Source organism: Euwallacea fornicatus, chromosome 25, assembly GCF_040115645.1.
Source record: "Euwallacea fornicatus isolate EFF26 chromosome 25, ASM4011564v1, whole genome shotgun sequence".
Taxonomy (NCBI): domain Eukaryota; kingdom Metazoa; phylum Arthropoda; class Insecta; order Coleoptera; family Curculionidae; genus Euwallacea; species Euwallacea fornicatus.
In genome coordinates this window covers 795980-812861 of record NC_089565.1, presented here as the reverse complement: position 1 = coordinate 812861, position 16882 = coordinate 795980, and the positions used below count along the sequence as shown (strand labels likewise).

At 34.8% G+C, this 16882-nt stretch overlaps 2 protein-coding genes and 1 long non-coding RNA gene across 8 annotated transcripts in view; 2 read left to right on the top strand and 1 right to left on the bottom strand.

The window, feature by feature from the left end:
* The window catches only part of LOC136346960 (uncharacterized), a 244661-nt gene extending 239771 nt beyond the window's left edge, over positions 1–4890 (top strand). For all 5 annotated transcript variants that reach the window (XM_066296545.1, XM_066296546.1, XM_066296549.1 and 2 more), the window contains one exon: positions 3118–4890. In XM_066296545.1, the coding sequence (XP_066152642.1) occupies positions 3118–3370 (253 nt within the window). In that variant the 3' untranslated portion in view covers positions 3371–4890. The remainder of the gene's footprint in view (positions 1–3117) is intronic.
* On the bottom strand, positions 3773–12829 carry LOC136346970 (uncharacterized). The gene is made up of 3 exons (XR_010733397.1): positions 12738–12829; positions 12549–12665; positions 3773–3898 (listed from the first exon to the last, which is right to left on the bottom strand). It is a non-coding gene; the product is annotated as an uncharacterized lncRNA (long non-coding RNA).
* ODA-Dnal1 (Outer dynein arm dynein axonemal light chain 1) lies at positions 9105–12748 on the top strand. Of its 2 annotated transcripts, XM_066296553.1 has the most exons (4): positions 9114–9531; positions 11953–12075; positions 12134–12432; positions 12485–12748. In XM_066296553.1, exons 2-4 carry the CDS (start codon positions 12018–12020, stop codon positions 12686–12688), a joined length of 561 nt encoding a protein of 186 aa, XP_066152650.1. In that variant the 5' UTR covers positions 9114–9531; positions 11953–12017; the 3' UTR covers positions 12689–12748. The 2 variants fall into 2 exon arrangements, with proteins under 2 accessions (XP_066152651.1, XP_066152650.1); XM_066296554.1 differs by having other exon boundaries at positions 9105–12075; positions 12515–12748.
* Positions 12830–16882: the final 4053 nt, after the last annotated feature.

The following is a 16882-nucleotide window of genomic DNA, read 5'->3' as shown; positions in this document are numbered from 1 at the left end:
GGAGATTTTTTCAAGGAGGCCCTTATATCTATGTTGTGGCATTGGTTGATATTGGCATAATTTTATTTATGAATTGGTACGATCGAAAAATGTTTGCACACCAAATTTCATAACAATCCGATTGAAGGGCTTTTCCTACATAAATTATTTTATTTAAATGGGGCCCCATATTTAAAGAGCCCTTGAACTTAAGCGACAGACTTTTGGACAAAAAAAAAACGTGTTTGTTAATTTCATTAGTGGAAACCATGGTTAAAATATTTGCACTTTGATCTGGGACACCCTGTATATTTTAGCATTTTTCCCACACTTGCACGAAATTGAAGATTTTATGGGGTGCAAATTTTAGTTGAGAAACCAGCATATATACATATGCTTGCCCTACATGAACGCAATCGCACCCAATAGAACACAAATATGTAGATGTTAGTATGTAATTCAAGCAATGGTGTAAGCAAGAATGCTACCGATCTGTGTTTGAACGGAAGATTGGGCTCCTCACCCTTAAAACGTTAAAACACATTGACAAACAACACATCAATGGAAGAGAGATTTCCGGAATGGAGTAAATGTTTCCTCAAGTTTTGCATCGCCTGTAGGGCTAAATCTGGCTATTTTCAAGAGTTTTACTAATAGACATTCCCACCCTGAAGTTTTCTTGTTCAAGTTTCAAAATATTTGCTTCCACTCAACAACTTCAGTTGATATTAGAAAAAATCATTGGGTACGAACATTCTACAGTATCTTCTATTGCCCTATTGGATTAGACGTTCTTTGTTGTGTCCATTTATTCAAGATAAATTTCAACCAAACAACCAGTGAATTATTTGAATGTAAAATGGCTGTTTCTGTAGCTGTTGTGGGAAGGGCTCTATCAACATAAGCTTATCTTCCAAGAAAAAGTACAAATTACATAGTATTGTATTGTTTTGTCTATTGATTTATATGTTTAGAATTTGGCAATTGAATGATGACAAAACATAAGTTTGAATATCGTTCTGATTTTTAGACCTGTCGTTTTTTTTTGTATATGCTGACAAATCACTTAAGATCAGGGAAGACAAATACAACGCCTGAGCGAGTCTCTCATTGGCGTGATATTGTTGAACAAAACATCTCCATTCTTTGTGAAATTCAATAGAGACTCAAAGTCCAGTCGTACAACCAACCGCGTTCCACCTGACTCAGCATGAAACCATGGTCAACATTGTTTTGTTTTTCACGATTTTTTATCTCTGCATCTAGAAATTTCACTAAGTTCACAAGCTGACCTCCTGACCCCCAAATTAGCATTGATCTGTTGTCCAGTTCTACACGCAATTATGACCAATTCTACAAATTAATAGTTGATCTAGGGCGTGCATTTTATTTACCGAAAATCAGAATAACCTTTGAGAGCTTAACTTGGAGGCATGAGGTCTAACAGCATCTCCAAAGCTCTTAAAGGAAAAGTTCTTATAGTCTTAAGTTTCGAGACCTTGTCCAGCTGCATTCGTGAGTTCCCTTGTCTCCACAAAACCAGTAAACAATGTGCACTTCAACGTCTATTAAATGGTGCGAAGCACGTCGATTTTGCAGTATTGATAAGAATAATGGCCCATTATCTACGAAAACAATGGTAATTAATATTCGTGAGCCGTCGTGGGATAATAGTTAGTTAGCATTATTTTTTCTACGTTGCTCATTATGGTTGGGCTGGATAAGGCACCATTATTGCTAAGACATTGAGGTGGTTTGAAGCGTCTTAGAGACTTTGAAGGGCTGCGTGGTTCTACACGTTTATACTCTGTGCTCCTGCACATATAATACAATTCCCGCCTTCTCCAAGTTTAGAAACACTAAGAAATTAAAAAACCGCTTATCCATCATGGTCATTTAAAGCATTACGAAACAAGCCATCATCAAGTTTTGCATATGACCGATTGGAGAAACCCAAATATCGATTTCGAGCTTTCTATTTACACTCATTCATTCGGATCATTATCATTCTGTCAAGTATGACAAGAAAATGACTTGAGGTTCTTAACTGAAGAAGAAATTTTCCTCCCACCTGTTTCCTGTTAAAGCTCAAAGGCTGCAATCAGCACTGCACATGTCGTCGCCTAGTCAAGAACCATAGTTTGGTTTAATTAATACTGCAAAGTTTAGTAGAAGCTCAAGTTTGAAGACATTTGCTGTGGAAATGTTTTATCCATGATGCTAAAGTATTTTTCTTGTTCTTCCCCGAAACTGTAAATTTATACAAGAATTTGTTACATTACTTTCAGCAAACTATCTTACATTAATTCATGGCGCGACAACATGAGGTTTCTTCCAACTCACCAGGTATGTCGGAACTGTTCAAACACCCATGGGCAATGCGAGTATCCAGAAGAATTCTTAAACCTTTTCGTCATAGTTTCCTGGCTACTTGGAACATATATATGCCGTTCCTGCTCTCTCAATGTCAGCAGGGGACTACAGAGGGCTGCTGCTGCGTCGGGATGTTCCAGGCATCCCCAAATCGTTAAAATTTGAAAATGTTTTAGTATTTTACTACTTTATTGACTGTTCCAAGGGACTTGGAGTTTATTCAGGATAGGAATTGCTTACTTAGACTCTTAGAAACGAGTCGATAGCTTTTTACTTAAATGTGGATAGGAACGTCTGTGCTTTGTTGAACCCTTCGTTATGGGCTTGAAGGGTTGGTTCAAAACCACTTTACTCTGCATGAACTAGCAGATAACCTTGAGGATCCAGATGAAAGAACTCTAACAAAGACTTAAATTATTTTCAGTTCTCAGTTAGCGCGTAAGGTGTTTTTGTGACTGCTCAGCATGCAATATCTCGAGAATATCTGATGCGGAGGTGATCTTGCGTGTATTTCGGCTTTCTGAGTTGACAACTAATCATCCAATACGGATTATGACTCAGAAATTAGTGAATTTTGCCTAGATCCTACGCTTTCAACTGTTATTGCCTGCATAGGCTGATGAAAGCACTTACTCCAAGCCATTTTATCATAACCCCCGAAAGCGATTGAGAAACCCAACTCTATTATAGTACATGGGTCCTTATGTAATCTCTTCAATTTTTAACAGCTACTGTGAATGGTCTCTAATGGTTGATTTTTTTCAGATGTATGCAGATGTACAGCTACACATATGCCCTCGTCAAGGACACCCCCGACCATCGAATAAAAAATTTTCCAACCTTTCCAGGAGCTGGTTCTGAGAACATTACTTACACTTTAGATTATATTAGCGTTCGAAGTGGTTGCAGCTGCGTGGTCAAGCCGCCAACCGGCAAGAAAAAACGAAAACAGCACAAGGAACATCGAAAGAAGAACAACATGGCGGGACTTCATGGAGAAGGGCGGGATGAGAGATAGACTTGATTATGCCTAGTGAGTTAATGTGAAGGTGATGGCTGATAATCTGGTTTATTCGTTTCCATCCGTAGTGATAAGTCCGTATTATAATGTCAAATTCACAAGTGGGAACGTTAACCAGCTATAATGAGACATCACCTTTTAGTTTATGAGCGGATTTGCGGGTGGACATTTATTATAATTTATTTTTTTATACCAAAGTGTACATTATTATAGTTTTAACGGACATTGTTTTAGTGCGCGTGTGTCACTTGCGGATGCATAAGACTCTCAGTTTCTCTATACGAAAAAACAGCACTCGATTTGCTGTATACATTAACATTTCTGTGGCTGTTCTTATGTATAGGCCAATAATTCGAATAGTAATTCATATTATTTATTATCTTTTTACCTCCTCCTCGGCTACCGTCGACTCTACAGGTTGATGCTACAGCAAATGAGAGGCAAATTGTTCAAGACGGCGTACTGTTCCTTCTCCATTGACGGTTTAAAGTACCGATGAGCGAGCTACGCGGCGGACAAACCAACCTAAATCAATGGAAGGCGAGTAATAACACTGAACCCTACGTAATATTAAGTAAGTCTGGGAAAAGCCGTTCGTTTTGAAGCGATACCATGTTTCTTTTTTCATTAGTTTTGATTTAAAAAAATAATAATAAGATTCACGAAAAACATAAAAATTAAACCAGTTTCAAACGTAAACAAAAAATATTTCAATTAGTGACTTTCGTGTCTTCCCGCTTTCCCGCCAAAAGCGAGATTCGGTTTTCGAAAAGCTTCCAACATGTAACGAGTGACCATGAAAATTAATTATTCGGTTGCTAGATTTTTTTTAAGCATAAATAAATATTAAATCTGATAGAATCTAGTGGTCACTACGACTCGTCGCATCAATCTATACACTCGACTTAAGCCTATTTAGCTAAGCATTATTTATTCATATTATTATTATTGATATTTATGTTAGGATTTGACGACCTTGACTGACGATTACGTTTTTTAGGACTTAAATATGTACATTCCATTTTTTGTATATTGTATAGTTGCGTGATTCTTAATTTTGTATTTAGTTATGTGTTTCAGTCAGTCACAAGCAATTATTGTTACCCATTTTCTAACTTGGTGAGCGTCAGTCTGAGTACCAAGCTTCATTTCAGACAGTGTCTACCAAAATCTCTCTCTTTTCCCATTTTACAAATATTATGATAAGATTTCTTGTCCACTTCACATGTATTTCTACTGCATTAACAAAGTTCATTCTTTGGTTTTGGCTTGAATACTTGAAACAATATTAACATCACTTTGTTCATTCAGCCTATGCTGGTGCGCTTTGTCGTGAAACGTTAATATTAAGTGATTTGTTTTCCCTATTTATATTACAAAATGTATGTTTTTCTATCTCATTTCATCCACCACTACTCAACTCGCGGTACAATGCAAATGAAGAAATTAGATCTGTTGGTTCTCTCTTTAAGCTTTGTAGTACCTACTCAATAAATGTGCATGAAGTTAAACTTGAATTTAAATATTATTTTTTGTTTAAATCCCTGTTCTTAAACCCTAAAATAACGACGAGCTAATAATTGCACAACTCGTTGAGTTGCATTGTTAGTTGCTCTATGAATGTCTGTTTTAAGTATTTATACTTGGATTACTAATGGTTTTACGGAATTTGTTCATTTTTTAACGAAAATAATTTTAGCCAAAAAGCCTCTTTCTGAGCTAAATCAAATACGAAAAACAGATACAATCTATAGAAGATCTACAGAAACAACTGACTTTGGCAATAAAAGATTTCTCACCTCGGACCAAGAATGTTTTTTACTAACATACCTTATCGGAATTCATATTGCGACTGATTAAACGCAACAGGGAACTCTAAAGGCTTTACACACAGACGCAAAAGGACTTTTAGCAGTCTAAACGGCAATGTAAAGATGTTGATTGACCTATACCGACGAGACAAATGGCTAGAGGCATGCCAAGAAATTGAAAAAAGACCAGGGGACGTTATACTGGCAAAAATTAAAAAACTAGCACGGTATAAAAAGCGAGTCACAGAAGTATAATAAACGGAAACTGAACAGAATATTACATAGACAAGAACAAAGCGGATACGTTTACCAGACACTTTCGAATTGCTTTCAGTGCGTCGACAAATCCAAAATTTGACGGACATAATTGGGACTTAGTAAACTATTAGTACGATAACTATTTTGATAACTCTTCAGACAACACATACAAACTAATTATAGAGATAGAATACGACGAAGCTCTTGCGCATATCGAAAATAGAGCACCGAGGAAAGACAAACTAGAAAGCAAGATTATCAAAAATATAACTCTAGAAGCCCACAAGTTCGTCCTACATGAAATGAACAATTGTATTATAATTATTATAAAAGAAATCCAAATTTCTAGAAGACTGGCATAATAACATCTATCACGGATAGTAGACTAGACAATGTACAAGTACAAAACTGGGGACCTATTACATTACTCCCGGTACTACGGTGGTGGCCATGTTTGGAGACTTTTAATTTTTCTAATAAATTATATAAAGATATTATAACGGAAAGTTGAAATTTTTAGGATAATTTTAATACTAGGTGCGCAACTAAGTTTCCGGGTTTCACACATGGATGGCGCTAACGACACATGTAGTCGAGATATCTATAAAAAATATTATTTTGTTTATAGCTTAAGACAGTTGTTATCAACAACGAGTTGGAATACCAACATTTATCGCAACGCAAAGTAATTTTTTCTAATACCGAAAATGTCGAGTTTTGTGCCAAATAAACAACATTTGCGGAAAGCTCTGCTTTTCTCATTTAATTTGAAAAGAAAAAATGCAGTTGAAGCACCTCATTTGCTTGAGGAGGTCTACGATCAACATGCACCATCGAAAACTACTTGTGAAGATTGGTTTAAGCGCTCCAGAAGTGGCGATTTCAGCATCCAGGACAAGAAACGCTCCGGAAGACCAAAATCAATTGAAGACGCAGATCTGCAAGCGTTATTGGATGAAGACGATACGCAAACACAAGATCAACTTGCGGAGGCATTAAACTTGATCCGCCAAGGTATTTCCAATCGTTTGCATGCTGTGGGAAAAATTCAAGAAGAGGGAAAATGGGTACCGCAATAGTTGACAGAGAGACAGATGGAAAATCGAAGAATCACTTCCGACATTTCGCTTTTACAGCATAAAAGAAAGAACTTCCTGCACCGAATTGTTACTGGAGATGAGAAGTGGATATATATTGAGAACCCTAAACGGAAAAATTCGTAGCTTTCACTTGGCGAAGCATCGACCCGAAGACACGACCAAATCGCTTGGGAAAGAAGACAATGCTATGCATTTGGTGGGATCAAAAAGAAATCGTGTACTATGAGCTGCTGAAACCGGGAGAAACTATCAATGGGCATCGCTATCGACAGCAACTAATCAATCTGAATCACGCATTGCTCGAAAAAGGGCCAGAATGAAACACGAGACACGAATGAGTGATATTGCAGAACGACAATGATCCAAGCCATTGCACTTCCATCATCCAGGACACCACCAAAACTTTGAAATGGAATCTGCTATCGCACCTGCCATATTCGCCAGACCTGACACCCTCCGATTTTCACTTCATCCGATCGATGGCCCATGGTTGGGAAGGGGGCTGCACTTGGGCAATATTCAGGAAGTGCAAAATTGGTTGGACGAATGGTTTCGGTCCAAAGACGCGTCATTTTATCGTCGAGGTATTTATATATATTGCCAGAGATATGGAAAAAATGTGTAGATAGAGAGAAACAATACTTTGAATAAACAATTTTTTTGTGTTTCTTTTAAAATTTTCCATTTTTCATTGATCAAAAAAAGCCGGAAACTTAGTTGTGCACCTAGTACATTGTCCCAAAACCCTAAAATGTGTAAACAAAATTCTATTCATTCCAAATAACATTGTTATTGAAAATGATTTTTTTGCCCTTGGCCATAAATATGGAAACATGTTTTAAATTTATCAATTTGGTCATTTATCAGTTGTTTTTACCGGAGGGTGGCTGTGTATGAAATATCTAAGTTTCCCACAACAATGGGCAAAGTTAAAAACTATTGTGAATATTTTAACAACAAATTGATTCAATTATTTAATTCGGATGTGAAATTTCACGATGGAATATTCCCAGGGGGGCAATATGCAAAATTATTTAAAAATATGAAGCTACTGGATCGACATTTAATGTATCGAAAGTTGGAAGATCTAAGAAATGTACAAGCAATGTGGAAATATTAATCAAGCGAATACTCTCAAGCAGAGCCAAAGAAGTCTTTTAGAGAAATTGCAAACGAATTTCGTGAAAGCAACATCTTTTTATCTGCAAGAACTGTGTGACGTAGATTAGTACAAATGGGGTTATTTGGTCGTATTCCTGGTCGAAAACCATCGATATCGAAGAAGAATAGGAAAGCCCGATTTGAATTTGCGCATAATCACATTGATTGATTCAATGGAAAATGGAGTTGGTTGCAATGGAGCAAGTTCAACATATTTGGGAGCGATGGTAAACGCTACGTAACACGGCCAAAAAATACCAGGTATTCTGTTAAATACCAAGTGCCAACCGTTAAACATGGAGATGGCGGTATTATGGTTTGAGAGGGTTTTTCTCCATCTAAACCAGGGCCATTGGTAGAAATAGATGGACTAAAGGATCGCTTTGTTTATCGGGACATTCTCGAGAACCATATACTTCTTTATGCGAAGTAGGAAATGCCCCTACGTTGGCAATTTCAACAGGACAATGATCCTAAGCATTGCAGTAGATTGGTAAAAAATTGGTTTAATGAAAATTTGGTTGAAGTCATTAAGTGGCTTTCTCAAAGTCTCGATTTGAAGCCCATTGAGCACCTGTGGGAGCATCTAGGCAAACGAATTCGGAAGAACAAAATCTTAAATAGAAATGAACTTTGGGAAAATCTTAAAGGGGGATGAACGAAGATTACTAATGATGTGTGCGCTAAGTTAGTTGGTTCCATGCGGCGCAGATGTGCTGCTATTATAAAGGCAAACGGATATGCTACAGAATATTAATTTTATAAACAATATGTTTTGTTTAATAAATAAGTAAAAAGTTATCGTACTTTTGTCCAATCAAAAACCATTATTATTCAATAAAAACTAAATCATACAAAATATTATTGACTTATTTCAAAAATATAATTATTCCACCTAGCAAATATACGAATACACAAATTTTAACCAGTCCCTAATATGGTTTTGTTATTTAATTTAGAAAAATTTAAAGTTTCCAAACTTATGGCCACCACTGTAAGTGAAATTTTTGAACCCATTATAAAAAAATAGACTTCAGCAACTAATTGGGAAGCACATACCAAGATATCAATTTGGTGTTAAACCAAAACGCTCGATCATACACCCACTCTTTCTTTAACGAACAATATACAAACAACACAACCGAAGGCAAAACAACAAGCCTATTTATGGGTATTGTTTAAGCCAGTGCTTCCTAAGCTCCTGCCTAACAGTAGTGACTGTCTCACTAGGCACCCACGGTGAAATCCAAATACGCTGGAGGAGTTTCTTGCTTGATCGAAAGACCAGACGGACTATCGTCATAAGATAATGAGGGTCCAAAGGTTCCAGAGAGGGTACAGAAACTCTGTTACACATATAACACTAAATTTAATCACAGTCTAGTTGAAATACAGGGTTGGATTAACGATTAAATTATTAACTATAATGTCCGTGTACAGATTTCTATTGCGACGAGATGCGTTAGAAGTTGATAAAGTTTTAATCTAACTTTTAAATCGGGTGAGTTGAGAAGTTGCTATTGAGATGAGAAACGGTTCTGTTCTCTGCTCCAAGAGAGGTGGTATTCTTTTCCCGAAAAATGCAGGTCCCAGTGTCTGGTTTGTTCCCACGAATTCGTGAGAAAGTCACCACCTTGACACTTTCGCACCATTACCTTATCGTTGACACCCTCTGGTTCTTGAGCCACTTGCGCGAGTTGATAAGAGATATTCCATCTTGATTTACTGAGGCCCTTTATCTGTTTTACATTTCGCAATTCATAAATCAGGAGGAAAGTAAACCAGATGTATGGTGCTTAACGCACTACCCATGATCCAACATTTAATGGTAAGTCGAGGTTTGAGTTCTGGTTTCTTTTCATTTTTATTTATTTGCTAGATATTAGGAATTTGCGTGAGAGCGAAATCTTTATGTTGGAGTTTCTCCAACAGGCATTAACAAAGCGCTTGAAAGCGTCTGGCACAGGGGTGTGCTGTACAAATTACATAAACTCCAAATTCCAACATATTTGCTTCACTTACTTAAAAATTTACTTGAAAATCGACAACATTCCCTCTTTTCTCTTCTTTCCTCAACAAGGACTCCCACAGGGTTCGGCACTCTGGCCTCTGCTTTATAACATATACTACCTTGACATATATGACCACCTATGACATGCGGAACCAAAGCTACATGGACAAAACATTATACATACTGCAATATGCAGATGACACTGCAGTCATTGTTCATGACAAAATTATATACAAAGCCGTGGTAAGACTGCAGATGCTAACGAACAAAACAAAGACCTGGTTTTATAAATGGAGGCTAACACCGAGTGGCACCAAGGACCAGCTTTTAGTCGCAAACCGCCACATCAAAATTAACTCACCAACAATGGTAATAAACGAATACACAACTAAATCAAAGAATGGCGCGAAGTACCTGGGAATAACAATTCACAAAAAACTAATATAGACGGAACATGTGAGAAACATCAGATCAAAAATCGTCAAAAGGGCAAAACATTTCCGGATATTGACATACAAGTGGATCAGCACTTACATTGCTGTAAAAATATACAAATCCATGTGCAGAATACTGTTAGACTACGGACATGCACTAAGGGCTCATACAACGGAACAGATTGCACTAAGGCTAATTACAAAAATAAGACACCCTGAAAACCCGTTACACAACCCACCCAACCGATTATTATACAAACCCACACGTGTTACAAATATAACAAAAAGACTAGTACAACTGTAAAACAAGTGAAAGAACAATTCGCACAAGTCAATTATACTGAATTTACTTTGTTCAACAAGACAAACAAGACAATCTCACTTCCTTTTTCCTTCGACTACCCTTTGGGAACACTTCCAGACATAACTCTCCAAAGGTAGTGGCTGATACGCATGAGTATTTTTGTATTGTTTTTTTTTACATAATATTTAATAGCCTAAAATTAAGAATTGGGCAAAAAGATCAGTTTGGTCATTACCCTATTTCAGAGGAAATAAAGATTGTTTATAGTATCCAATACAAAATGATTGAAAATTATTCGTAACAATAAAATTGTGTCTACTGCCATATAAAATACACAGGGTGGCCGTTTTTTACGCGAAAATTTAAGTGCAAATCTGGATAAAATCATGCGAAGGTGAATTTCCTTAAAAGTGAACATGTCTACGGCTAATACAACCATAATATACATTCAGTGACTGAAAGTTAAAGTCGCTAATCAAATGAAAATACATTTTTTGAATGGATAAGGCATGCCAAATGACTTCGACCAAAATAAAAAGCCATGTTTTTAAGAGTATCAACAAGGTGTTAAAAAAAGATTGTAAAATATTTAAAGAGGTAATAGTATGGACCAAAATAAGCAAAAAAATCTTAGTAAACTTGGGTCCGAAAAGTAACGGTTTCGGATATATGGAAGGTTATTCTTTTTGAAGAATTTATTATCACATCTTTTTTGTCCATTTATTAAATTCTTTATTGCTGCTTTAAAACACAATCTTTCTCCTGATCAGGCATAGAATTAGCGTTACAAAGAGCATGAACTACATACTATATTATATTATTATATTTAAATATTCCACATCAGGATCATTAGAAACAGGAGTTTTAATATATACTCTTGACGAAAGGTCAACCGCTATGCCTTTACCAGGAAAATATTTAATTTCATTTTTATATTTGAGATGTCTAAGTCACTTTATTTAAATTTATTGCGAATTTCCTCAAGGTCTTGTGAAAAAATAAGTCCCAAGATGTAACTAGGCTCAACAATAACTAATGTTCATAGGCGAAATAAAGAACCTTTCCAAAAACTAAACAGATATCTCATATTTATTTTCCGATTTTCGTTATGCAAAACTTATTCAACAACTATCTTGCAAAAATGGGATTTTAATTTGTCGAATAATGAGCTGAACCCCAATATCACCTGTGTACATTCCCTGGTCAATTCTCTGAAACGTTTAATGTGTTGAAAGGGCAAAATTTCCTCCAATACAAAAACGTTCAATTGTTTTAATTCCAAAATAAAATGATCCAATGAAATATTTCTCTAAAATATCATATATTTGAACAAAAATGCGAATGGTCTAAAGTAATTTTGTCTAATGCATTTTGGTCCAGTCTTGAAAATAAATAACGCGCAAAATGTGTTACTTGGCTGAGTAAGTACTTCAAGTTGTAAGTGAGTAAAAAAAATATGTTTTTAAAAAATAGATATTTATTCTCGCTCCGTATCTCCAGGTATTGCCTTAGATAGTAACTATGGAAATATTAAATCAATACGCGCGAAATAAAGTCAGAAAACGATGTCAAAACCCACAACTATAAAAGATGCTATTAAAAGATGGGAGGAGAAACATCCAGGTTCAAATTTACCCCTACTTTCAACAGCTTCTCCTAAATACCCCCGCAAACCTTTCAGGTGAACAAATAGCTGAAGCCTTGGAAGTGGGATTTCAATTCCAATGGCCCCCAATTGAGAAAATGGACAACTCCCTATTTGCGTTACAGAAATGCAAAAAGCTGAGCCTTTCTACTAACATGATTGAAAAAATAGCTGGAATTAGCGCGTTGAAAAATCTAAAAATTTTATCTTTGGCCCGTAACTACATTAAATCCTTCTCTGGACTAGAAGGAGTTGCAGAAACTTTGGAGGAACTGTGGATTTCCTATAATTTTATCGAGAAAGTTAAAGGGATACAAGTGTTAAAAAAATTGAAGGTAAATCATTCACTTAAAAAAGCTTATCCATTATTGGTACAAAATATGTAAGGTGCTCTACATTGGAAATAACATGATAAAGGACTGGAGCGAATATGTGAAGTTTCAAGACTTACCATGCTTAGAAGATTTACTGTTCGTTGGAAATCCTTTATATGACAGCATGGAGGAGTCAGTTTGGAAACAAGAAGCGATAAAAAGGCTGCCGAATCTAAAAAAATTGGATGGTGACCCTGTGGTTAGAAATGAAGAGTAGAAAGTTTTGGGTAAATAATGCTGTTATTAAAATAAAAAAGTTAACTTGCTTTAAACATTATCTTTGAATATACTCTTATTTACTGCACATTGTCCCATAAAATTAATCTACAAAAAGGCAATCATAATGGTGTCAATGAACTGAAATAAAAACATCTTTCTCCGCTAAATTATTGAGTAGTATATATATTTTTTTAACTTACCGCCATGAACTAGAGCGCATGATAAATACATTCTATTATTCTCCCTTTTACATCCATTGTAATTACCAATTACATATTCTTAAACATTTATAATAAATATGCAATATCACTCTGTATAAGTTTTAGTACTGATTTTTTTTCGTTCACTGAAACGTTTCTTGTTCAAACTAGACCTTCATTAAATCAACCTTCTTGTCAGTCATTTAGAAATCTACTTTCTTTAATCCTCATTTTTACCATACTTAAAGTTTTGCCTTGAAAGATTAATACAAATTTCTATAAAAATACAATTAAGAATTCCCATGCTGTGGGTCATCTGTATTAGATGGTGGCACTATTGGATTTTTGTCAAAATCTAGATTTTCCTCTTTAAAATTGCCTCAATATAACTGTTAAAAAACATACTTAAAACTATCTTAAGAGGAAACATGCACATCCAGTAGCGTTTAAACCGCCAACAATACTATAATATAGACCTTAAACTGGACCATTCTCTAGTACCTTTTTGGTATCTTGTTGTAGTGTAGGAATATGTTCTGTGGATTGATTTCTAGTTTTATGCACGTCGCGCCGGGTTGAGCAATAACTATTACTTGAAAAAATTGTTTCATATATTTTAATTATTGGTTATTTACAGTGGTTTGAGTTGTCTCACTGAAACTACGAGACCTTTAGCATCTCCTGGTAAAACTTGTTAGGTCTCTTGAGTTTTTTAGAAGATTCATTACAAGCGCTAATCTTGGTTTACAATCAATCTTGCGACTATCATCGTAAATATTTCCTTCGCTATATTGTCAAGAAATACAAATTACCACATGTGGATTACAACAAATCTAGATTTTTTAGTATGAACTTCTAGATGTTTGAGTCATTTATAACGTTTATTAAAAAAATTGTTTCTTAATACCACTCTCGGCTTATTCAGCTTGCAGGAAATCCTTGAAACAAAAAATGTCAATATTTCTGTTAATTATTAATTGAAGTTTCATAATATTTTAAATACATTGGTGTTGGTGATAATGTCATAGAAATTACTCCTCATGCTATACAAGACAAAGAAATGCTTAAAAATATAAACCGTCAACGTGTCCTGAAAATCTAAGAATAACATAACAGATGACCCTAATTTGTTCCGGCGACTCATTAAGATCTCATTAAAAGTTAGGAAGAAATTATAAATACAAATACTGGTGGCGAAAAGTTGAAATAATCAGCCATGATTATCGAAAAGGGCCAATTCAATTTAAGCAACATGGAATTCAGAATGAAGCACCAATCTATCTGTGGAATGTTAAAGGTATTGAAAACATAGAATTTTGCAAGGTAAAGATAATTGAAGACCTCAAAATGAACTCACAAGACTTGTCGGTATGTGAGTTAAATGATTTTTTTTTTATTTTAATAATACCACCCACAAAAGTCAATGTACTAATGAGTTCTGTATATCCTTTAAATTCACTCTAAATGTATATATGATAAGGAGAACTCCGCACGTTCTCCATATCCACTCTAAAAAACATTTCCCTTTTACAATATTTCACAATAACAGATTTACAAAGCACCTAAAGTGACTAGTATTGAACGAAATTCTTCACAAGTAATGTCTTCAATATGATCATTTGAAGTAAATTGGGAATTTCCCACAACTAGCCTAAAGGATATGTACAGCGATGGAAAAATGTATTTAGACACCGCTTTACTTGGAATATAAAACTTTTCGAAACCAGAACTATTAGTTGTATTTAACTATGTATATATAGAAGATACATATTATAGCTAGGTTTTTTAGATAATATATAAATTATTAACAAAATCAAAATGGGAAAACACAAAAATAAATTATATTGAAACAAGTATGAAATACAATAGGAAAAAAGTATTTAGACAAATTCTATGTAGTATAATAAACAAACAACAAACAAATGTTGTAAAATTTTATCGGTTATCCTCAAGACTTTATAACACCTTCTAGGCATAGAATGAACTAAATTTTTGATAACTTCTGAAAAGATTCGCATCCATACGTCCATTAATTCCCTTGTCAAATCGGTACGGTTGTGTATGGATGTATACGTATGTTTGCGAATTTCTCTGTTCAATTCTTCCCACAATTGTTCAATAACATTCACGTCACGTGACTGCGAGGATGTTTCCAAGTATCGTAAGAAGCCATTACCTTACTAAACGCAATTTATGCTTAGAATCGTTATCTTGTTAAAAATGATAACGACCTTCTAATTTAATTTAATGGCACTTTGACGCAAATTATTCTTCAAAATGTCCAAATAAGAGTGTTGGTGAATAATACCATCTGTGAATGCAAGGTTTCCAACACCATTTGCCGCCATGCATTCTCATACCATTACATTACCTCCTTCATATTTGACTATGGGCTGAAGATTTTCCTTATTCAGAGCTCTACCTTTCTTTCTCCAAACTAATTTTCGCCCATCCGATCTCCAAACGTTAAATTTACTTTTATCAAAAAATATAATAAGTTTCCAAATTTAATTTGACTTGTGTTTACAACCATTTGCGAAATTTAATTGCTTCTTTCCATTCACTTTATTAATTATTGGTTTATAAGGTGCAGTACAAGTTTTAAATCCACCCTTTTTCAATTTGTTTCTCATTGTTCTTGGTGTTATAAATTTCTTTGCTGCAGATTCTAAATTTCTGGCGATAGTTGTTGAATTTTCGAATGAGTTATTTTTAATGGTTCTGTCAATAAAGCACTTATCTCTGTCATCAAGTTTTGGAGGTCTGCCGGATCGTTTTATTTATTTTGGACTGTGTTTGAAATTTTAAATTTGTTTATAGTATATGCCACTCTTGAATGGTATTTACCCATCAGTTTCCCTATTTCTCTTGCAGACTTACCATCTTTATAAATTTTAATAACCAAATATTTTTTTCATTTGTTAATTCTCTAGTTTTTGAAGCCATTATACAAAATTTCAAATTTTATTACCTCAATAAAGCATCAACTAGATTTGTTAACTAGAATAGAAGATTCTAAATAATTGTGGTAAACAAGTCACTCCAAGTTGTTAGATTTTCCAGAAGTATCAAATTACTAAAAAGCAGCATCCGCGTGTGTTTAAGTACTTTTTTCCTATTGTATTGTTGCACTTGTATTGTATTCCTAATTTTAATATAACTTGTTTTATTGGCTTTTACCTATTTTTATTGCTCATAAATCATATTATTAAAAAAAAACTGGCTCTAAAATTTATTTTTATATATACATATATTGTTTAGTGCAGCTAATATTTTAAAATTTTGAACAATTTTCTACTTCATTTAAAACAGTGTATAAATACTTTTCTCCACCACTGTATATGTATGTATGTGTATGGAACCTGAGAATTTAACAGCATATGCATTATATGCTACTTGTAGCAGGTTCAGTTAAATTCTGGTTCTTTTAGATACTTGGGAACTCAGTTTTATAAAAATTATGTAAAGCAGAAGTGTTATTTAGACCAAACATGGAAAGTTTAGAATTTGTAACTGTATGAACTATGTGAGGACAACAGTACTACTAGCAATACTAACATTTTGCCCAAAATGTTGTTAATGATGTTGCTGAGAGAATGCAAAAGAGTTCTAAGAGAGAAAGTATATAGTTAGTATTCAAAAAACAACAGATGCTATATAAATATATGTTGCTGCTTTAGCTACCGGCCAGGTGACCGCCATGAAATGCCCTCTATAACCTGGGATTCAGATATGCCTTAAGAAATGTAACTAGTTTTGGATGCAGTGTCAGTCTCCTTCATAATCAGGAAGAAAGGAACCTTAGACAGCCTTTAAGCAACATAAAGGGGATAGCTTCAAAAGGGGATCATTTGTCCACCACATGGGGAAACACAAAAATAGAACATCACCTGAATCTAATGTGCATACACTATTCTGGTTCTGGCCCTGGGAGGACTTGTTCGAAAAGATATAATGAAATTATAGTGCGTTAGACACCCTACGAGCGTCAT